A 24,492-nucleotide genomic window follows, 5' to 3' on the forward strand; every position below is an offset into this window, starting at 1 on the left:
ACTATAACAACTTTTAGACTAATTCACAGTGATCAACGTCAACAATTAAAAAAATTTCCCAGTTTAAAAACTATACCACACTGTCATGGGCCACTGGGAGTCACTGACCACTAATGGTGTAAACCTCAGGCATCCACATGATATGATACAATTTCAATTCATCAGGCAACAATTTAATATTTGACGAAACAGTGCAACCGAATCTGCGACAGTACAATGCGATTCGATTTAGTAGCCTCAGATCAATATACGACCAACATTTTTTATGGCCTATGCTCGCAAATGACGATGAAGTAGAGAATTCTTATTTTGAAAGTATCAGAGCTACGGGAAAATCAACTTGCTAGCCTATATAATTATTTACATCAGTTTAAAAATATATCTAAAAACAAACCTGTGTTCTTTTTCGATAACAACTCTGTTTATGATTGTTGCATCAAGTTGCCTTTTAAATTGTTGCATTTCGTCAGAACATTATATCCCTACTGACCACATAGCTAGGTAGTGCAACATTCACCTTGCTGGCTAGTTTAGCAAAATATAAACATCATTGCCAAGTTTACATTTTTTCACAATTTATGAAGTTGTGTCCAGTAGGAAGCCAGCTCCTTCTCTTCTCTTGCACAGTGCTTCTGTAAAGTTATTGCTGATCATTGAAATTTCACCCAGGCTAATTGTCATGTCTGATGCAAATAAGCTATTACATTACAAGAGCGCTTTAATTAAATTCAAATTCATTGTTTTTATTGTTTTAGTTTTATAGACAGTAGATTGGTTGCTGCACAACCGTGACAAAAAGACACCAGTGAAAAATTAGGTCTGACTTTGGACCTTATGTAATCCATGGCCTACAGTATTCATATATTTGTCCAGATTTATTCACTGTGATTTATCAAGACACCCTCAACACACTCAGGTACATCTCAGTGTGCTTTAATGTTTCAAAATAGCACGTGTACTCTGCAAGCTATTTTGGTACATTAGAGACACAGATACAGTTACATTAGATACCACTTTAGATACATTACTGTCCAATATGGTGGCAACAGTAAAAAAAATAATCTTTAAAAGCCCACTTTTATACCACTTTGTCTTCATTAATAAACATTTTGAAATGTAATCCACTTATCTATTGTAGTCTACTCTGTTACCACAGGATAGTGGATATGCTTTGGCACTGTACTTTTGGAATCATTGTCAGTAACATTATATATAATATACTGTATTGATCTTATATTTCCAAAATAAGTTCAAATCAGTCCTGGATGTGGATAGAATATAGGCATTGTCAATCTGTTACAGCGTCCTACTTCCTGAAACATAGCTGATGATTGATGGCCTACTATGAAGTGGTTGGACTCCTTATTGTATACGTCTAAAATTCAGTAGGGTCTTGTTTATATTGGTTCATTGATGTTCCCTCATCATTAGTGATTTCACATAAAAGTTTTGCTTTTTATAGATTATGTGTCAAGGATTTCATATTATAGTGGAAAGTAAATAGTACAGTAAATCTGGTTTATGGAGATTTATAAAGATAATGATGAGAATTTACCTAATACAATATACAAACTTTTTTTTTATTTAACAAAATGCCATAATAGTGTAACATTTTATTGACCATTGTTCTTTGCCAGTGTAACAGTGTTGTTCAATTTTGCAAATTAATAAATAGTCAAAATAAAATCGAAAGGTTAAGGAACAATAGGGATTTGGGGGGCCTACATGGGGAAAAAAGGGCAAAGTAGAGGGGTAGAATTAGGTTATAGGTTGCTGTATATTTGAGGTGGGCATTTAAAGGGTTAAAGATTTGTCTTCCATAAAATGACTAGTTCTGTCATCCAAGAGCTGTGGGCTGTGAAATGCTGAGAGTACTAAAAAACACAAAACATTATGGTGTAATTAAATTATTATAGATAAATTAACACTATTTGATGTTTTCTTGGTGTCTTATTTAACCTGGGACTGTGAAAACAATTGCCTTTTTCACTGGATTGCTTTGAGCTTGTGTCAAGGATCCCTTTTTTTTTTTTTTTTTTTTTAAAACTTAAACTCAGCCAAAATTATGGTTAAAAAAATTCCCTGACAGTTCAGATCTTGTTCCCAGATCAGTTGTGGTTTGTTCAATATGGATTCCTTGGTCAAGGCCTAGCTCTTCTTGTCGTGTCTGTAACCCAGCTTTGGCTGAACAAAAGACACTTAGCCAGGAAGCGTTTCGGCCAATCAGCTACCACCTTCCAGCTTGCCAGCGAGCATTGTCCAATCACAGCACGCTTTTGGCTCGGCTGTCTCGGAGTGCCGAGGCTGTGCTTATGCAGTGAGAGAGGGCTGAGGGTTGTCCTCCATGTTTTAATAAGCACTGACATTAGACTCAAGTCTTTTCTAAGCCATGCATCCACAGAGGTAAGTTTGCTTTCTATGCTTTCACTTTCTGTTTAGCAAACCTGCTAATGTTGTATAAGTTGTTAACACAGAAAGATTATATTTTTATTCTGAGGTGGGGAGGGAGGTGGCAAAATCCTATTCCAACAGCACAGAGCTGGATCCTGACAGGAACAGGACCCCACAGTAATGTGTCTCATTTTCTGTCTGTCTCTGCTGTTTTTATAACCCCTTGTTAAGCTGTTAGTGTACCCAGGACAAGAATGGACTTCTGTGCTTTCTCTCAGCTGTAACATTGATCAAGCAAGGAGAGGAATACAGGAGTGGTGTAGGCCAAGACTCTCAAAATGGAAGGCCCTGTGTGTGTAAGGGGAAACCCAGGCTGCAGAATGGCTTGCATTATAAGCACTACTGCAAGTAAACAGCTGTTTATTGCTGATCTAGTCTTTTGGCCTAGTAATACAAAAAGAGGAGCAGTGGTTTGCTGAACTGATAACGGCCTATATGTGACACATATAACTGTATCTAGTGTAAGGACCTGGCTTTCTGTACTGTGCATTGATGGCACTATGACACTGTTTTGTTTTGTTTTTGCATGGAGAGGAGTTGGCAGCCATTTCAGGTAGCTTCCCTTTTTCACCCATATAGTATAAGGGCCTGGTCCTGTATACTTCACACACTCAGTGAGTTCAAGAAGCTGGAATATTTTGCTTAGAAACTCTATTATTAAGCTGAACTAGAGTGGCCATGAAGAGGCATCTTATGTGTCACAAATTAAAGATGTATTACATTCAAAATGTATCACACTATATTGTGTCTGGACTTTGGAATCAGCTAGGATTGCAAAATATATAAATTGATAATCAGAATTGGAAGTTTTTAGTTCTGACATCCTAGGCTGCAACATGCAACATGCAGTTCTTAGTTTTGTTGTGTGCTGAGAACATATTGACGTCTTGTTTGAGTATTTTTTAGTTGAACATAACGGTGTATTTCAACGAATCGTGGCATTCATGTGCTCTAAGATACAATTTTGGTTTAAAAAGAAATAAATAAATACTGTAGCCGAATCAAAATCACATCAGCAATGTGCTTTTAATATACTGCTAGGAATATTGCAATATGTAGAGATAATACTGGATTTTGTCCACATTTTGTACCATACATTGTAACATATGGTATGTTTATATGAAAAGAGTTTGGAATGATTTAAACCGATCTTGTCAGAGCTCCTGGTTCGAGGAAGCAGATATGAGTTGGCTGTGTGTAGTACTCTGCTGAAATAATGTGAGTCTGGATGCATGTTCTTCAAGAACAAAATCCTGGCTTGAGCTTTTTGTATTCGATCCACAGATGGCCAAGCTACTCAAATTCATGTCGGTTGTTTGACAACGCCTCCACTGCCATAACCGATGAAAGCCTTCTTTTTAATTCTGATTAATATTCTGACCTTACCTGATTAAAGACTGCGTTTATTTACATGTCAGATCCTCTCAAATGTAAGCAAGGAGTTGATTAATTGCTTAATTATTTGAGGTTGTTCACAGTTGTCTGGATTTTGTTAGTGATCCACTCAATTGACCCATTGGCAACAGTGACAGCACAACATTCAGTCCGTACAGGAGTTTTTTTTGTGATTGTTGCGGGCAAAAACGGTTGATTTCGCTGCGGATTTTTTTTCAAAATGTGAGTTTTTTTGTGCTTTTTTTGTGGGAAAATTTGGTAAAATTGCAACTGCACAAAATGGTTAGTGGTTAGCACGTGTGCCTCACACTTCCAGGGTTGAGGGTTCGATTCCTGCCTTTGTGAGTGGGGTTTGTGTGTTCTCCCCATGCTTCGGGGGTTTCCTCCCCCAGTCCAAAGACATGCATTGTAGGCTGATTGGCATGTCCAAAAGTGTTCGTAGTGTATGAATGGGTGTGTGAATGTGTGTGTGGCCTGCAGTGGAATGGCACCCTGTCCAGGGTGTCCCTGCCTTGTGCCCCATGCCCCGTGGGATAGGCTCCAGGTTCCCCGCGAACCAGTAACGATAAGTGTTACAGAAAATGGATGGATAGGATAGGTTTTGCACGGACATTTGCAGTGATATTTGTTAGTAAACGAGACCTTTTAGCTGTACTCATGTTCGACGCATGTGAATTGAAGAGGGCTTTGGCTGAATGTGCATTGCGATGACGTCACATGATGCGTCTTGGCCAAAATCTGTGGAAAATCTTAGGTAATTGTGAAATTACCTAAGGAAAAAAGTTTCCTTGATTTTGCATTAATTTCCACGATAGCAAAATCCTGGAGGGACAGCAATATGTTGAAGATAATTATTATACAGTGCAGTTTGGGCTGCATTGATTATTCAACAAAATCAGTGATCGGTTATGAAATATCATCAACATAAATGTTTATTGTTGATGCTTTGTTGTCTTTAACAACAACATAAACACTCTACAATCCGAGACTGAATACTTACTTTTCTGTTGCTTTACAGTACAATTGGATAAAATGTCATGTCAGTAGCATTGATAAGAATGTAGGCAGAATTAGCAATATTTTCAGTTGTTAGGTGCTACGTCATGTATTTAGTGCTAATGTAGCACTATGGTTACCCTGCGTCTGATTCTGTATTGGCTTCGAGGAGAAAAAGGAAGTGGTTTCACAATATTTTGGCTCGTTTGTAGCCCCTGGCAAAACGGTTTCAAAATATTTGTAATACTAAGGATCGGTCATGTTATAAGCTTTTACCAGTGGTTGATTCAATATGTGTGTGTGTGTGTGTGTGTATGTATATATATATATATATATATATATATATATATATATATATATATATATATATATATATATATATATATAATATAATCTCGAGTTCTGATCAGAAGTGTGTGGGCATGTCAGATTGCTAACGGATTGACAGTGGTGTCTTCCTGTGAACAGTTCTAATGCTGGAAAAGTGTGGAATGACTGAGTGGAGTTTCCAATATGTTTTTTTTTTTTTTTTTTTTTTTTTTTTAAGATATATGCACATTTATATGAACATTGCATGGGTGTTGATGTATTTTCTACATGTATATATTGCTAGATCCGAAATGATTGAGGTTTGTGTGTGCAGACACTGATACTTCTACTTCAAAAATAACACATGTACCAAATATGCAGTCAATAGTAAATTCACCAAAGAAGCTACAGCTAACTATAGTACTATAGATATTATGGAAAATAAGTCGACATGGGCTTTAAGTTGGAGTATTACTTCCTCACCTCAGAATATTATAATGTTTTTCTATTCTCATGGATGCCTTGTAATTTTCTCGTTAGGTCCATAGCTTTCGAGGAACAAAATAAATGGGATTATTGTATAAGCTTCAAATGATTACCATTGTCATTGAAACAGAGAAATAATAAAGTCTGTTGATTAAATGAAAATGAAGTCTATTTCATATTACATATAATCTATAAAAAAAAGCTGTAAAGCTGGCATTCATATAGATACCATGTGTATTTATTGTATGTGCAGAAGTCATCTGAACGAATGATAATACTGGGTATTTTTCCTGTAAGGCAGGTTACATTTTCCTTTTGGTTCTTTGTCTCTGTGTGGGAGTGAGTGTGTGTGTGTATGTGTGTGTGTGTCCGAGGCCCTCACTGCATTCTTGCGGGCTGCTCTGCTGGCAAAGCTTGCGTTCTCACAGTTGCCACAGAAAGCTCTAGAAAATGGATGCCTGTCACTGCTCTTAGCAATTAGACGAGGCAGAGGGAAAGCAGGCAATCTGAAGCGTTTGTCCTAGCTCTACAGAGAACATGTACATGTTGCCTTGTCAGTGAAGGCTTAAAGAAGAAGTGGAGTGTGATTCGGAGTGTGTTTTTGATGGCGGATGGCAGCAGCAGCCCTCCCTGCATTGCAGCAGTGGATCAGAGCAGAGCGGAGAGAGCAGGGAGAGCCAGCGTGCCACACAGCGCCGAGCGCCCAATCACGCGCCTCCGTGTGGCTCTCAAACCAATCGGCAGCCCACAGCTGAGGTTAAAGATTGACAATTGCACCGAGAGCGGCAGGGAGAGAGAGCAAGGCCCTTCTGGAAAATTCTGCACCCATCTTTGTCTCATCCCTTACCAGCTATTATAATTGAAGGGGGGAAAAAAATAAAAAAAAACAAGGCCCTGCCTGAAGAACCTGTTCACTGTGCACATAAAGAAAAATAAGGTATGCTGTTATTATGCATCAATTGTTTAACTTGATTAAATGCGATGGTTAGTGCGATGTCAGTTTTTTTGGACGAGAAAGATGGTTACATGTGTGTCATGCTGCCTTGCCGTGTGAAGGGTTTGTGCCAGATGAAGTGGTGCTATTGATTTGCGAGGGGAAATGGCTGTTGCTGAGGATGGATGGTGCATGCAGGGTAGACGAGAGAAGGAGGCCAAGATGGCAAGTGCACAGCCTCTGCAAATGCTGTCTTGTGTGTGTGTGTTTGTGTGTGTGTACTCATTTTTCTCCCTCAGAAATGCAGAGGGGGAGAAAGAGGAAGAATCAAGCCAGCATAAGAAGGCAAAATATTGCTGCCTCAACAGGAAGATGCTTATCCTTGAATTGGAGTTCTGTAGCTTAATTGTATCCAAAAGATCCTTATAATACCATGTTATTAACTGTAATCGAATGATATTTTTAAAATCCGTGAGCCATGGGGTGCAGAATGTGTAGAAATACACGTTGCATTGCATTTTGTTTTTTTTCCTCTTCTTATGTTCAGACTGGACGAGTGCACAGGCTCAGCTGATAGCAGATGGTGGGTTTGTTTTGTTGATGGAAAGATCAGGGCATGGTATGGAGAGGGGGAGAACAGCACAACAGCAATGGCTGACTGTCACTTCATAACCTGTGAAGTTATAGAGACAACACCATTACAATCATGGTTCGAACCATTATAGTGGTCTGGGAATCGGATACGCTGTATACTAATAATATAGCTCGCTACATACGTTCACGTATAAGGCCTTCGTTCACTTTGCGTGTAATACGAAAATATATTTGTTCCCAGGAGGCCGATTCAGTGTTATATAAACTACCTTTGTTTTTCTCAAGCTGTCCTTGTGACTAGGCTGTGTGTTGGTGGTGTTCTGGAGTGAGGGAAGGCAATATCACCCCACCCTCTGGATACATTATTCATTTTGCAGAGGCAATCGTTTCCTCCCTTGTCCACTGTCTGTTTACCTCCTACACTGATGATAGTTTTATAATGGTTAGTTGAATTTGCTCATTTAAGCATGCAAATCCTCATACAAACATGGCTCCACTACAATGTCTAATTCTCAGGAATCCACATGTGTTTTCGTGTGGCATTCGAATAAGTTTGGCATCAGAAATTGACCTTAATTTAACCAGAGACCAATTAAAGACTTTCTTGTCCTTTGTAGTATATGCATTTTTTCGATTTCGACCTGATTGCAGCATGCATTTTGTCAGTGTGTTTGTCCATGGACTGCAGACCTCTCTTGTTTTGAAAAGCCTCCTGCAGTGACACTGAGAGAGACCCTTTCACTGAGAAACCTCTCTCTCTGCTACACTCAAAGCAGTGGAAATAGTATACCAGAGAAGATGAAACCTCTTGGTTGAATCAAAGCTTCTGCTAGCTGTCCAACCACCCCACACTTTTACACAAGCTGTTCAACCGGTCGATTGAAAAATTTCTATGAAACTGCTAACAATTATGGCTGTTTCTATGCAGGCTTCATTTGTTTTAATAAGGGATAAGTAAAAGTACATGTTTTTGGTACTTGTTGAAACCGATACTGTTACCAAAATGATTAACCTACTTAGTATTAAACAATCCAAGGCGTCATGGAACATTTTATTTTGCTCTGTATATGTTGGTTGCTCCTATGTGCTGCTAGCAATGAACATCTTGTATTCTGTCATCTTTACACATGAGGTTTATATTTAAAATCTTATGATTAAACAGTATCTTTTAAAGCGAGCACTGGTGCATTGACCTTAGTGAGCATGGTCGTTCACAATGTGTGCAAGGTGCCGTGAATTGCACATTGACTCCCAAGTAAATTGCAGACCCTGGGGAAAGGAAGCGTTCATGTCTCAGTGCGCACAGAAATGAAGTGCTCTCATGCACAACATTTCTCTGTATGCTAAGACTTGATAGCATTTTTGGTTTCGATAACATCTCTAATTATAATCATAACGATTTCCACACTGATAACAAATCCCATTGTTGCTTCTCCCATGTTAGCACGCTTGCCTCACACTTCCGGGGTTGTGGGTTCGATTCCCACCTCCGCCTTGTGTGTGCGGAGTTGGCTTGTTCTTCCTGTGCTTTGGAGGTTTCCTCAGAGTACTCCAGTTTCCTCCCCCAGTCCAAAGTCATGCGTTGTAGGCTGATTGGCATCTCTAAATTGTCCATAGTGTGTGAATGTGTATGCGATTGTGCCCTGTGGATGAGATGGCACCCCATCCAGGGTGTGCCCCGAGTTCCCTGGGATAGGCTTCAGGCTCCCCGCGACCCTATGTAGGATAAGCTGTACAGAAAACGGATGGATGAATTTTGTAGCAGTGTGGGAAACTAGCATTCTTGAGAACGCACTCACCCTGGAAAATGGCATGATCGTGACTTCCATAATTCCCTGCGTTCTGATCAGTATAAGTAATAAGTAAACATTCTTTGTGTATGGCAGTTTAGCAGAAGAGGAAGTGAAGACAGAGTCGGATGTGAATGAAGGAATGGAGATTGCCACACGATCCAAAGGTATGAAGAGCATAACATTTTATAATTTATTATATACAGAGCTGTGAAAAAGTATTTGCCCACATCCTGATTTCTTCTGTTTTGGTGTATCTCTCATACTAAATTGTTTCAGAAATTAATACAAAATCTAAGATAAAACAAAGGCAATCTGAGTAAACACAAAATACAGTTTCTAAATGATAATGTTATTTATTTAAAGCAAAAAATTATCCAATATCAACTGGGCCTGTGTGAAAATGTATTTGCCCCCGTACTTACTAATTCCCCAAATCTATGAAACTGCATTCATAATGGGGTTCAGCTGGACTAGACGCAACCAGGGCTGATTACTGCAAGCCCTGTTCAATCAAATCTACACTTAAATAGAACTTTTTCAACAGCATGAAGTTGGTTAAAAAGTCTTGCCCAGTAACACACTATGCCAAAGTTGAAAGAAATTCCAGAAATGATGATGAAGAAGGTGATTGAAATATATCCATCTGGGAAGAGTTACAACGCTATTTCAAAGGCTCTGGGACTCCAAAGAACCACAGTGAGAGCCATTATCTCCAAATGGAAAAACTCAGCACAGTGATGAACCTTCCCAGAAGTGGCCGACCTTCCAAAATTCCTGAAAGATCACAGCAATGACTCATCCAGCAAGTCACAAAAGAGCCAAGGACAACATCAAAGGACCTACAGGCCTTTCGTGCATCAATAAAGGTCACTGTTCATGACTCCACTATCAGAAAGACCCTGGGCAAAAATGGCATCCATGGAAGAGTGGTGAAGTGAAAACCACTGCTAACCCAGAAGAACATTAAGGCTCATCTGAATTTTGCCAAAACACACCTTGATGATCCTCAAACCTTTTGGGAGAATGCTCTGTGTGTTGATGAGTCGAAAGTGGAACTGTTTGGAAGACAGGGGTCCCGTTACATCTGGCATGAACCAAACACCAAATTCCACAAAAAGATCAAGCATGGTGGTGGAAGTGTGATGTTGTGGGGATGCTATGCTGCTTCAGGGCCTGGCAACTTGCAATAATTAAGGGAAACATGAATTCTGCTCTCTACCAGAAAATCCTAAAGGAGAATGTCCGGTCTTCAGTCTGTAAGTCGACACTCAAGCACAACTGGATTATGCAGCAAGACAATGATCCAAAGCATAGGAGTAAGCCCACCTCTGAATGGCTAAAAAAAGTTTTGGAGTGGCCTGGTCAAAGTCCTGACTTGAACTAATTGAGATGCTGTGGCAGGACTTTAAACAGGCAGTTCATGCTTGAAAACCCTCCAGTGTGGCTGAACTAAAGCAGAAGAGTGGGTCAAAATTCCACCACAGCGCTGTGAAGACTGATCTTCAGTTATCAGAAGCATTTGGTTGCAGTTATTGCTACTAAAGGTGGCACGACCAGATTTTAAGTTTAAGGGGGCAATTCGTTTTTCATATGGGTGATAGGTGTTGGATATCTTTTTTTGCTTCAGTTAAAACACTAAAAAATAAAAACTGTATTGTGTGTTTACTCAGGTTCCCTTTGTTTAATGTTGTATTTCATTTGAAGATCTAAAACTATTTAGTATGAGATATATACAAAAACAGAAGCAATCAGAATGGGGGCAAATACTTTTTCACAGCACTGTATGATACTCACGGCATACCAGTACACCTGCATTTTCTCTAATTGTCTGAGTTTTGCTTTATGCAGTGTCTGATCCAGGGTCAGTGGAGCGCACCGCCCCAAAGCGCAAAGCACCCAGCCCACCGCATTCATCCAATGGACACTCTCCTTCAGAAACTTCTCCTAGCCCAGTCAAAAAGAAGAAGAAACCGGGAGCGGTCAACAGCAGCAAAGATCAGGTTCAGTGCTTTCTTAATCACTTCTCAAACCCTAACAATAGAGTAACTTACCTCTGTTTTTACCATGCTTTTTGTAATGATAATCCTGACATCATGTCACCTTGATTGTCATTGCATATCACATATGAAGTATCTTAATGCTTTAAGTGGTTCCTCTATCTCCATGTTAGACCCCTGTGTCTTGATTTTCAGCCTACAAATTCAAACTGCTATAATAATAATAGTAATAATAATAATAATAATTAAATACCCAGAGAGTTACTGGAAAATCATTACATATTTAACAGTATTGCGCCTTAGTTGATTTATTTTGCTTCATAGATGGAGTATCTTGGTTTTATCTGTGGACAAGAGTTGTATTGTGAAATGGCAGGTCAATTCCTTACCCACTCAAATAAGATAATGTGATACACCTGCTCTCGATTTATTTTATCTGGCTGAAGAGCGTAGTTGTGCTTTCTTTGATACTGACCAAGTGAAGCACGCAAAGTTTGCACAATACAGCAAGTGAGGTCAGCCGTTACTTTTGCTGGCATTTCCAAATTGTCCGTAGCGTGTGAATGTGTGTGCGATGGGTTGGCACCCCATTCAGGGTGTCCCCACCTTGTGCCCCGAGTTCCCTGGGATAGGCTCCAGGCTCCCTGTGTAGGATAAGCGGTATGGAAAATGGATGGATGAAATGAATACTTATTCGAATCTGAAGACATTGTGAGCTTCCTGTGTCCTTCCCAATGTTTTTTCCCGAAATCCTTTAGTTATAAGAGTAACTGACGTTAGTTTAAGCTTGTATCATTAACCAAAAAATTATTTGCTCTTGCTTTTGCTCTGCAAACGTTAGATGCTCGCTGGGTAGATTAGATTGCTTATTTGATGAAGTTCAGTTAGGAAACATTTGCTCTTGTGGTATGTAGATGATAAGACTTTGGTCTTTTTAAAAACAAAAAAACAAAAACCCACACATGTATGAAAAAGAAAAGAAAAAATGCATTTAACAATCACTGCAATTCAATGCAAGTGTATAGAGAGTGTGCACTTTTGGAACAGTGGCTTCGGTCATCTGTCCAGGTCTCTAATATGTACATATCATCAGTGTTACCTCTGTGTGTCATGAGCTGCAGTGCCTTTCTTTTGAAACCCCCGCTCTCTTGTTTTTCTTGCCTGCATTCCAGTCCGAACTAAGACATGGTCCCTTTTACTATGTGAAGCAGCCCGCACTCACCACAGACCCTGTTGATGTTGTACCGCAGGACGGCAGGAATGACTTCTATTGCTGGGTGTGCCACCGCGAGGGCCAGGTGCTCTGCTGTGAGCTCTGCCCACGCGTCTACCATGCCAAGTGTCTCAAACTGGCTGCTGAGCCTGAAGGCGACTGGTTCTGTCCTGAGTGTGAGGTACTGGCGCACACTAACACTGCCACCAGAATGCGAGACAAAATGTGCCTTTAAGCTATTCATAGTTATTTAATTAAACACTACTGTCTTATAGGTAGTTTGCGAATTGTAAATATTTAAAACTCCAGGCAACAGGGTTACAAATGTTAAACCAAATTGTGGAAGAATGAGATACATCTTAAATAGGATTGAATTATAAATAAAAGTTACAAACGTCCTATTTTTTCGCCAGATCAGAAGTGTGTGGACATTACAGATGATTGACAGTGGTGTCTCCCCAGAAATATAAAGAACTCAACAATCAAGTGCTAGAAGAGTGTGTAAGAATGACATAGGGGCACTTCCACAGTGCTTTTGTTTTCACGTCTTGAGTCATTGCGTGGAATATTTGTGTGTTTTGTACATATTTCTAGCCACGCTTGCAGAAAGCAGCAAAATGACGTAAGATTATAAGTCTGTGTGCACTCCACTGCTACGGCCCGTCTTCCACCTAGCTTTAAAAGCTACAGCGGACTCAAGAGTGACACAACAGGAAAGCGTTCACCCTATCGTCAGTCTGTACGGGATTTGGTGGAGCTTTTTTGTGATTGTTGCAGCCAAAATTGCTTGCTTTTGCTGCAGCTTTTCTCGAGATGTTGCAGAAACTGCTCGAATTGGCTAAATTGCATTTGCACAAACTCGTTTCGCAGTGACATTTGTTGGTAAATGAGACCTTTGAGCTGTACTCATGTTCGATGCACGTGACTCGAAGAGGTCAAATCAATTCAAAATCGGTGGTAATTTTGAAAAATCACAAGCTCCTTGATTTTGCATTAATTTCTGAGAAATCCTGGAATTTGAATTACTATGATGTCACATCCATCTGTTGCCAGGGAACCAAATTTGGCCGTGCTCACTGGATGGGAGGGATGCGCTCTAATTACTCTCTCTCCTGTCAATCAGAGCTAGCCAATCATAGGCTTCTGTGAGCTCATGTATGTGGAAGAGGGCAGACAGCGCTATCCTCTGAGCGTGTTTGAACAGTTTAAAAAGGTGGCTGACTTGGAGGAAGCTCGTGCTCGCCTTCGTCCTCACCAGTTGATAGCTGTCACATGATAGTGGAAAGGCATGGGTGGGTGTGAACTGGCAAATGACCAATGGCATTGCATCATTTATAAGGCGCACACATTATGTGTTGTGGTTTAATAAAATAGATTCTGATCAACTTTGGTGTCCTGTCATTTTCCTGCCTACTACAACACAGCATCAACCAGCTTAATTCTTTAGGGTCGCGAGTACAGCAAGACCAGACGAACCATATCAGGATTTGATCATGCATGAAAAATGTTCTGTAGCCTTGGCTTTTCAATATACCTAAGTGTAAATAATGAGCATAATGGGTTCATTAGACAAAAATACACTTACAGGCATTACACTTCACAGGCACTACTAGGCGTAGGCCGTGATGATCTCAACCGCAGTGCATTCTGCTAATACTTGTTCCTTTCAATGTTTAAAAGAACTACTCAGCATTAAAACACTATAAACTACTACAAATAGTAATATACGGTAGTATATGGTAGTAATATATAGTACATAAAGTGAAGAACATTCTAACTAGATGCAGTTTTGCTCACAATTGCACCGACACAAAGAGGCCAAGTGAGCAGGTAGAAGTCAGTTTCTGTGGTTGGGGTAAATGATCAGAAATTGGTCCTCAGAGAGACCTGATAGCACGTCTATGAAATATTGTCCCTCTCGACTGAAGAAATCAGAAAACAAAACACACAAAACAGAAATTGTTCTCTTCTTTGCAATTGATGGTAAATTTAGAAGCTATAGCTGATGGTATACTGACAGGGGCTTTGATGAAACATTGTTCATTTCTGAAAATATATAAATGCATTTATATATAAATAATGCGTTTTAACAATGCATCTACTTTTTTTCAGAAAATAACCGTTGCAGAGTGCATTGAGACCCAGAGCAAGGCAATGACCATGCTCACACTGGACCAGCTGTCTTACCTTCTCAAGTTCGCCCTCCAGAAGATGAAACAGCCGGGTGTAAGTGCTCAGCCGAGTTCGAACTGTGGAAATGTGCTCATGCCAGGTCTTTTCCTGACATAAATGTCAGCAGTTATCGGTCTGGGTCTCTCTGTCCCTGTTTTACTTCTTTCTCACTCTCTCTCTTTCTCTCTTCAGACAGAACCGTTTCAGAAGCCAGTGTGTCTTGAGCAGCATCCGGATTACGCAGAGTATATTTTTCATCCCATGGATCTCTGTACGTTGGAAAAGGTAAACAAGAAACTTTCAGAAACTCATCTTGCCCTAACATGTCGTTTGCTTTGGAATGGAGATGTTTGAGGATTTTTTTTTTTCATTCCTATTTAGAATATCAAAAAGAAAATGTACGGCTCTACCGAAGCTTTCCTGGCTGACGTGAAGTGGATTTTGCACAACTGCATCATTTACAATGGAGGTTAGACACAAAACTGATATATGTACAGCACCCTCCACTAATATTGGCACCACTGGTAAATATGAGCAAAGAAGGCTGTGATGAGTGTAGAGGCTTTTTTTCTTGAAACCCTTCCAAACAACTTGTGGTGATGTAGGTGACTTTGGATTGTAGTTTTGGAGACTTTCTGACCCCAAGACGTAACTAACTGATCCAGCTGTGATCCTTGGAGACTTTTTGGCCATGCAAACCATCCTCTTCACAGTGCGTTGAGACAATATAGACACACGTCCAATTCCAGGTTGATTCATAACATTTCCAGTTGACTGGAACTTCTTAATTATTACCCTGATGGTGGAAATGGGCATTTTCAATGCTTGTACTATTTTCTTATAGCCACTTCCCATTTTGTGAAGCTCAACAACCTTTTGCTGCACATCACAGCTATATTCCTTGGTCTTACCCATTGTTATGAATGACTAAGGGAATTTGGCCTATGTGTTACCTCATATTTATACCCCTGTGAAACAGGGGTATAAATTTCCAGTTGAACAATTTCCTGTTCCTAGTCACCCAGATGTATTTAAAAAATTAAAACCATCTCATTCTCATATGAATTCATATGGGTGCCAATAATTGTTGCGCAGCTATATTTAACAAAATTATTATTATTTTTTTTTTGATAAACCAGTGGGGGTTTTTTTTCCAATTATTTGATATCCATGAGAGCAGAGTATTTTTGTGAATTTTTTTAACAGAAGATCAAAAAGGTTAAACAATAAAGACAGTTTTTCACAGCCTTCTTTGCTCATATTTACCAAGGGTGCCTATATTAGTGGAGGGCACCTTATGTTATTTTTTGTCATTGTTGATTTGTGTGAAATAAAAAAAATATATAATATACTTTCTCATATTTTCTAGGTAACCATAAGCTCACCACAACAGCCAAAGTTATCATAAAAATCTGTGAACATGAAGTGAGTAAAACAGGGTTTAAAAGTTTTTAGAATAATGCAGACATTAAAATGAAAATACAAAGTTTGGCACCAGCTTTTTCAGATGTTTTCTGTCTTCCAGATGAATGAAATCGAGGTCTGTCCAGAGTGCTATCTTTCAGCCTGCCAAAAGAGGGACAACTGGTTTTGTGAGCCATGTGTAAGGAGCACTTTCTATGTATGGAATTAAATTTGTGCCAAAAGTATTGAACGTAACTTGTCAAGAAACGAACAAAAATATACAACCAGAAAGAAGAAAAACATTCTGAAACTGAAAACTCATTTAACTCTTCAAATAAACAGCGTTCTTTGTTAAGTTTTCTAAGCTTTGTTTTCGCTAATCATGGTTTATGATTGCGCTGCCCAAGTTTTTGTTTACGCTCTGCAAGTTTATGTTAACCATTCTGGCACATACCTCTCGTGTGGGCGGGGCTTAACAGTGATGCACTCTCATTGGCTAGTGAGATTTGGATCGACAGCTCCCTGACCAGGTAGTAGAGGCTTCAGTGTCGTGAATTCTGGAGTGTGTTCCAGATGCGCTAGTTATGGTGTTTGTACTTTGCAGTGGAAATTACTTACTTAGTGTATTAGCTCATAATTAATATTTGAGGTCTAGGTCTGGTCTGATACATCTGTTTTTTCGGGATGGGCTCTCAGGAGCGGCACAGAGCGTCATCGTCGTTGCCATCGTCGACGTCAACATCCTCCTCCTCCTCAGCTGGACACTTGAACTGTCGCTTCAAATCTCACTAGCCAATGAGAGTAAATTGCTGTTAAGCCCCACCCACACATGAGATTTGTGCCAGAATGGCAAAGTTTGAAAGCGGAAACGTTCATAAACCATGATTAGAGAAAAGAGCGCTTGGAAAACTGTTAACAAAAAATGCTGTTTATGTGAAGTTTTCAGTTTCAGAGAGTTTTTCTTCTTTCTGGTTGTATATTTTTGTTTGTTTCTTGAACGGTTACGTTCAATACTTTTGGCACAAATTTAATTCCATAATTGTGCAGTATAAATATGTAATTATTAATGTATTCAACATTAATATTACTCCAATCGTGTGAATTTACAGTCTCTTTTGTTTGACTTGCTGTTTATTTTAGAGTAACCCTCATCCCCTAGTGTGGGCCAAACTTAAGGGCTTTCCATTCTGGCCTGCCAAAGCTCTACGAGACAAAGACGGACAAGTAGATGCTCGATTCTTTGGACAGCATGATAGGTATGGAGTTCTGTCCCCAGAGGTCTTATCGTCTTCGGTTTGGCGTTCTATTCATTTACATTACATTCCTTTTTTTTTTTTTTTTTTTCAGAGCCTGGGTCCCAATCAATAACTGCTACCTCATGTCTAAAGAGATTCCTTTCTCTGTAAAGAAGACCAAAAGCATCTTCAACAGTGCCATGCAGGAGATGGAGGTCTATGTGGAGAACATTCGTAAAAAATTTGGCGTCTTCAATTACGCCCCGTTCCGCACACCCTACACGCCGGACAACCAGTTCCAAATGCTACTTGACCCAGCAAACCCAGGGGCTGGCTCGGTCAAACCTGAAAAACAGGAGAAGGCCAAGTTCAGCGTTGATATGACAGCAGCACACGTAGGCAAGGGCATGTTGTCAGCCGGGATGGGTGGTGGAGGGGCTACTGGTAGGCGGATCTCTATGCCGGACATACCGCGATCGCCAATGAGCACTAACTCTTCTGCTCATACCGGCTCTGATGGCGAGCAGGAGGGTGGAGAAAAGAGCCAGACCAGATCACTTCTGCAACACCACAGCACAGGAGAAGAGTCTCTCGACAGCACAGGTAGTAGCATAATGTTACAGTGCCACCGCACATGATACTTGATACAGTCACTAAACGGATAGTCAGATAATGTTCATAAAGTTCTCATTTGACATGTGTTCATCTTTGAAAACATGCGCAGTTGTGCACTTATCGAACATTCCTTTCAATATTTATTCTACAGCATTTTTAGATTTGAATTGAGAAATAAATTAAAGCATGAGTTTCATCTTTCTTTTAATCATTTGCAGTCTATGACTCCTTCTAATAGAAAAAAGTAAATAAATGATTGCGATGATCATTTCTACAACCCCAATTCTGAAAAAGTTGGGACAGTATGGAAAATGCTAATAAAACCAGAGAAGTGATTTGTAAATGTACTTTGATTTGTATTTAAACAAAAAACATATAAAGACAAGGTATTTGATGTTTTACCTAATCAGCTGCATAGTTTTTTGAAGGTAAATGTTTATTTTGAAATTGATGCATGCAACATGTTCCAAAAAAGTTGGGACAGGGTAATTTAGGACTAATAGCAATGTGACCAGTTGAAATAAGAGGGTGATGTGAATCACGTGAGGTAATCGTCTAATCATAGTATTTAAGGAGCTTCCAAAAAAGGCCTAGTCCTTCAAGAGCTAGGATGGGTCGAGGCTCGCCAACCTGCCATTAATGCAGCAAGATATGTACACATTTTGGAGCAACATATGCTGCCATCCAGAGCAGGACAACACCAAACCACATTCTGCACGGATTACAAGCGCATGGTTGCGTAAGCATAGAGTGCAGGTGCTAGCATGTCGATTGAGAATGTGTGGATTTATGAAGCACAAAATAAGCCAACGGAGACCGTGTATAGTTGCGCAGATGAAGAAATGCATAATGGATGCATTTTGCAGGACAATTCTGCTTGCTAAACTTAACCATCTAGTGTCTTCAGTCACCAAACGCTTAATAAGTGTTATTAAAAGAAAAGGTGATGTTACACAGCGGTAAACAGTCGACTGTCCCAACTTTATTGGAGTGTGTTGCAGTCATCAGATTTGAAATGAATGTATATTTTCGAAAATAAATTAAATTCACAAAGTAAAACATCAGATAATGTGTTAATGATGGGTTTTCAGTATAGTACAGGGTGAACTGAATTTTCATATGACTCTTTTTGGTTGTTTGTTTTTTTTGCATTTTCCATACCGTCCCAACTTTTACGGAATCGGGGTTATATTTATTGGTCACATTAGAGCTTTTTATTCCTAATGTTTTCAGAACTGAAACCAAAACCATTATTTTTAAACTGTAGATATGATTTTTCGATTGATGTACAGTCAACATTGTTTATACTTGTTTTGATGTTATCGAGATTTCGATTTAGCCCGACTGTGAGGGTTGTTGATGGTGATCACTACTGTACTACCATTAAAACCTGCTGGCTACTTTGAGAACCAAGGACTGCTGTATCCTCAAAGGAGTAAAAAAATAAAATATAGATCTAAAAAAAACATGTGAGTCAATAAATGATGTGCTATTAGATCACCCAAATTGAAATGCTTATAATAAGCATTATTATCTAGTTGGGAGTAGCTCTCGATTTTAATTCTCGATTTTAGTTCTATGTATTTTTTTGTTTGTTATATCTTTCCGGCACCCACTTGACTAAGCCTCCTGCATATTTCAGTTGAGTTACAGTTATTCGTAAACTTAAATATCTGTCTGTTCAGCCTAGTCTGCTTCTTCTGTATAGAAGTATTATTGAGCCGGTTCTTAGGTATTGTGCCATTTGTTTTTTCCATATGCTAACAGTTACCAATAAGACCAATCTCTTAAAGATAACTAATTTAGCGAGAAAAATTATTGGTATTCCCACCCCTAATTTATCGGACTGTGTCATTTCTTATACGCTCCAGAAGACACATAAAATTTTAAATGATCCAAACCACCCACTTTATAAATATTTCAACCCGCTTCCTTCTGGCCACAGGTATAGACTACCCATGTGCAGAAAGGCCAGCTATGGTAGGAGTTTTGTTCCTATGACTATACGAGCGTTAAACACATAGGTAATCAGCCATTGTGATGCCATCTTATGCTCTGGCATTTGTTGTATGATCCTGATGTTTTCTTTTTGTCCCCTTCTCCCCTTTATGTCTGTGGTTGTTTTTGATTGTTAATATGTATGGTGTTGTTGTGTTTATGTTTTTCTATGCACCCATGGTGGAAACAAATTTCCTCTTTGAGGACAAATGAAATTATCTATCTATCTATCTATCTATCTATCTATCTATCTATCTGTCACATTCGTACAAAGAAAGCACTTTAGCGCTTTTGTTTATCGTTACATTTTTAAGTGACGTAGTCCTTTTATAAATACATCCAAATTAAGCAGCCTGTTGGTGTCCACAGCATCCCCTGCTGCTCCGCGAGCTGGTCCTGCAGGCAGCACCATGGACAGCCCCAAACCATTTCACTCTACAGCCCCAAACACACCTGTTAAACAGGAGAAGACCCCCGGCACAGGCAGCATCTTAAACCTTAACCTTGGTAAACCGTTTCTCCTCTAACTAAAGCTGTATTTGAGTCAACACTTTATAAAAGAAATCAGTGTTGCCCATGGCACGCTTTATAAAGTATAAAATAATAACATAATGTGCCGATCCCTACATGGTACGACGTAAGTCCGATGCGTATCCGTATCTCGTTTCAGACCGCAGTAAGGCCGAGATGGACCTAAAGGAGCTGAGCGAGACGGTTCAGCAGCAGCAGGGCGCTCAGGCCTCACTCACTTCCCCTAAAAGGCAGATCAGGAGCCGCTTCCAGCTCAACCTTGACAAGACCATTGAGAGCTGCAAAGCACAGCTGGGTGAGCTTACGGACACCTGAAAGTCTTCTTTTTACATCACATTTTAAATATCAAAAAAGTAATAATGAGGTTATTTTAATTTATAATAATAGTACTAATAAAAAAATGTAATCTGTTTGAGGTTTTATGTAAAATATCAGACACTATGTAAATAATAATCAGTTCAATTCAATACATTTATTAGAAGAACAAATCACAAATTTGAACAAAGTCAGTTCCCAAATTCACACAAATTTGCGTTCCTTTCTTCTTTTCACCAAGGAACATGGGCAAACTAAAGCTAACCTTTTTATTTTATTATTATTATTATTATTATTATTATTATTATTATTTTTAGCTAGCATTATTACTCTGATGATACAAACTAGCTGGTCAGATATTTTATATACGAGAAAATATTTTAAACATCAAAAGTAAACTTTTTTTTTTTTTTATCGTCCATTGTTTTTGGATGGGCAAGTTAAGTCACTTCCAGGAAAACTTAGATTTTTATAGTAACCAGTCTGTTTACTGTGCAGAAGGTATTCTTTTCTTTCATGGAAGATGACGTGGAAAAAAGAAGTCATACCTAAGAAAATGTGCTACTTGTTACCTCTGCTCTAATCAGGTATAGATGAGATATCAGAGGATGTGTACAAAGATGAGGAGCACAGCGACTCGGACGACTCTGACAAGTCTGACTCCAGTGACAGCGAGTACGCCAGTGATAACGACCAAAAACCAAAGAGCACCAAGGACTCTGCTGCTGCTGAAAAAACAGAGAAAGAACTATCTAAAAAGAAGCCCAAACTGCCATCCCCTGCTGGCGAAGACAAGGACAGCAGCACAGAATCCTCTGGTACATCTAGCTCACTGACCAAAGGTGAGATCGTGCAGAAAGTAGGAAGCAGCGTCTCTCAAGCAAAAGAGAAGCCAGCTGCTGAGTCCGACAAAGAAGTGCCTAAAGCAGCACCAGCATCTCCCGGTGCAAGAGACAAATCCAAGGTAGCAGAGGAAGCCAGGCAGCCTGTGTCTGTCGACGTAGACATGGACTCCGACTCAGAGCGAGAGCTGGTGATCGATTTGGGAGAAGAACCTGGAGGAAGAGAGAGGAAGAGGCGCAGGAAAGACTCAGCCGCCGTCACCGCACTCAAAGAGCCCACAGCCTCCAAGACAGAGGGTGAGTTACTGTCTGAACTGTTTCTGCGTCAGTGCAACATCCAAAGACTGATCTAGGCATGTGTTCCTATCACGTCTAGATGTTACGCCATGTCGAGTTGATTTATAAAGCACGTTTAAAGAAAGACCTGCTCTTTAAATGGTGAACATTTCATCACAGTGATATACAGTGCTGAGATGCATTCAAGTCACGTACTACAATTGTAACGGTTTTCCTATCACAATTTATCCTTTTTTTTTTTTTAAACTCTTAAACCTACCAAAAGGTCTGGGTTTTTTTGATATGAGATTCAGATCATGACAACAGTCACAACAGCAGCTGCGCATGAAATCGCTAAACATTGTTTTGACAGATGGTTTTGGCTCTGACATTCCTTCTAGTGGACCCTGCTTTTAATACTTCAGATGTACACAACCGGTCAAAAGTTTGTGGAACTCGACTGAAATGTTTCTTATGATCTTAAAAACCTTTTGATCTGAAGGTGTATGATTAAATGTTTAAAATCAGTGTTGTAGACAAAAATATCATTGCGCCAACATATTATTGTCTTTCATTGGAAAACTAACATTTTATTTACAAAAAAAATAAATAAAATTTTTAGCAAAATATTCCGCGAAATATTCCGAAAAGCAGCCAATAAGCATGCAGCGTAGGTGTGAACTCCTTTAATACTGTTTAAAAAGCATCTCAGGGGGATTCCTCAAAAACTCGGTTGAGAAAATGCCAAGAATACATTTCTGGAAATTTTAGGCAAAAAGGGCATCTACTTTGACGATGCTAAAATTAAATTATTTTTATTTATTTTGGATTTTTTTTATCACAACATAATTCCCATAGTTCCATTTGTGTTGGGGGGGGGTAAATAAATAAAGAATGAGTATTTATTCTTTATCTTTATTATTCAGTCAAACTTTTGACTGGTGGTGAACATAAGATGCACAAGCGTGTACATGAACAACGCAGTTTGCGTAGCAGCTGATACTCATACACGTGAGAGTGTAACATATGTAAAGGACGCAGGATGTGAAAGACACACATTTGCTTGCAGTCGTGCTTACTTCCACTTCACACTGACTTCATCTAGGCGAACTTTGACCTGTGAATTCACAAGCCTCAGTCTTGTGAGCCAACAGAAACAAAGCAGGCGGGACGTCATGTTGGTAGGTAAAAAAAAAAAAATGGAGCAGCTGCTTTAATGTTAATGTAATGACTTTTGCCTTCTAGTACACCTTTTTTTTAGTAAAAGTAAGATTTTCTTGTCCACAATTTTGGCATCTCTGAGAGCGACATCAAATAAATTGAAGCAAAAAAAAAAAAAGTAAAAATTTGTTTTTAAAAACATCTTATATTTAATTTTTTAAATCTTACATTTTATTTTTTTTTAAATATATATATATATTTTGTAAATAAAATGTTAGTTTTCTAATGGAAGAAATTATATTTTGATTTCAAACATTTAATCATACACCTTCAGATCAAAAGGTTTTTAAGATCATGAGAAACATTTCAGTCGAGTGTCTCCAAACTTTTGACCAGTAGTGTATATACATTCTAATCATTTTCGAATCATTATTCGGTGTATGTTACCAGTGTGGTAACTTTTTTTTCTTTCTCTTATGCTTTATTATACATGTATCTAATGTCTTTTTTGATATATTTGTATCCTCTAGCTAAATTACCTCCCGCAGGAAGTCTTGCTCCATCTCAAACCCCTTCAGCACCCTCTTCCACTCCAGGCCTCAAAGACCCCTCGCAGTCTCCCATGGCAGTTCCTCTAAACGTAGTCACCATCCCTGCTGTCCCTAGCAGCGCAGCCATCGTCTCTTCGTCCCTGCCTAACTCAGCTCCTCCTACAGCCCTGCCCTCCTCCACCCCCACCAGCACAGTGAAGAAACAGCGTCCCCTGCTGCCCCGCGAGAGTGTCCCGGTGGTGCAGCGGGCGGTTGTGTGGAACCCTGGTGCCAAGTTTCAGACGTCGTCTCAGAAGTGGCACATGCAGAAGGTTCAGCGGCAGCAGCAGAGCCACACGCAGCCTCACGCTCCGGCACAGACGTTACCGCAAGCACAGCAGGCATCGTCTTCACCGTCTTCTTCCACTTCCAGCACTCGATATCAAACGCGACAGGCTGTCAAGGGTAGGTAGGCCACAGCTGGGGTTAAGATCTATCACATTTAATTGCACTAAGGATTCTGTGATTAGTGTGAATAAGAACAAATCGTATTTGAAAGAAATTAAATTAATATCCTTTGTTTTCAGACAGATACGGTCTTGAGGTTACATATTAGACTCGTAAATAGTGGAGAACGCTAAAACATGCCGGCAGTTCAGATAAGTTGAAAAGCAACTGTTGACTTAAAACACAGCTGTAAATATACAGTAGTAATACGTGAATAAAGTATTGCTACCTGCCCTTTCTTCTTCTTCCTCTTATTATTATTATTATTATTATTATTATTAGAAAGAACTATTTGTATGCAGGCTCTCTGAGCTGATAAGCAGCATATGAAAAAAGGAAGTGATACTGATAAACTCCTGATACACATCCTCAGTCATGAACTGATCATGTATGATAAAGATAGTGAGACTTGAGATGCAAATTGAATTAAGATACTTCTACAGTTTGTTTTGTTTTATTTTTTTTTGCAGATTTTTGCACATAGTAATACTTAATTTTGCTTAGAGTGACTATCCTTGTTATCCTCATCCTACTCTGAGCCTCAGACTCGGGTTTAATGGGTTAGAGCGTGTCTGATTTATTTGGTACACTTTTCTGGCCACGACCTTCAGTTCCCATCTGATTCACGTTCCGGTTTTCAGCAGGAAAGCAAACACGATGAGCATTTTGTAGCAAGGGGTAATCACTGAATTAAAAAAAAGAAGTTTATTCAGTGCCGTTCTGTCTTTAAATGGTGCT

General features: G+C 39.4%; 1 protein-coding gene across 4 annotated transcripts in view; it reads left to right on the top strand.

Annotated features, from left to right (window-relative positions):
* The first annotated feature begins 1,277 nt into the window (after positions 1–1,277).
* zmynd8 (zinc finger, MYND-type containing 8) overlaps positions 1,278–24,492 on the top strand; it is a 30,893-nt gene continuing 7,678 nt past the window's right edge. The window contains exons 1-15 of one of the 4 annotated variants that reach the window (XM_053653037.1): positions 1,278–2,403; positions 9,052–9,122; positions 10,807–10,958; positions 12,128–12,349; positions 14,281–14,394; positions 14,533–14,625; positions 14,722–14,809; positions 15,710–15,765; positions 15,866–15,943; positions 16,885–17,000; positions 17,092–17,582; positions 19,962–20,099; positions 20,263–20,418; positions 21,026–21,577; positions 23,248–23,712. In XM_053653037.1, coding sequence (XP_053509012.1) covers positions 2,390–2,403; positions 9,052–9,122; positions 10,807–10,958; positions 12,128–12,349; positions 14,281–14,394; positions 14,533–14,625; positions 14,722–14,809; positions 15,710–15,765; positions 15,866–15,943; positions 16,885–17,000; positions 17,092–17,582; positions 19,962–20,099; positions 20,263–20,418; positions 21,026–21,577; positions 23,248–23,712 — 2,806 coding nt within the window. In that variant the 5' untranslated portion in view covers positions 1,278–2,389. Of the gene's footprint in view, positions 2,404–5,261; positions 6,575–9,051; positions 9,123–10,806; positions 10,959–12,127; positions 12,350–14,280; positions 14,395–14,532; positions 14,626–14,721; positions 14,810–15,709; positions 15,766–15,865; positions 15,944–16,884; positions 17,001–17,091; positions 17,583–19,961; positions 20,100–20,262; positions 20,419–21,025; positions 21,578–23,247; positions 23,713–24,492 lie in introns of those variants that run through there. The other 3 variants (XM_053653039.1, XM_053653038.1, XM_053653040.1) reach the window with 3 other exon arrangements.

This window comes from Ictalurus furcatus, chromosome 21, assembly GCF_023375685.1.
Source record: "Ictalurus furcatus strain D&B chromosome 21, Billie_1.0, whole genome shotgun sequence".
NCBI classification, from domain to species: domain Eukaryota; kingdom Metazoa; phylum Chordata; class Actinopteri; order Siluriformes; family Ictaluridae; genus Ictalurus; species Ictalurus furcatus.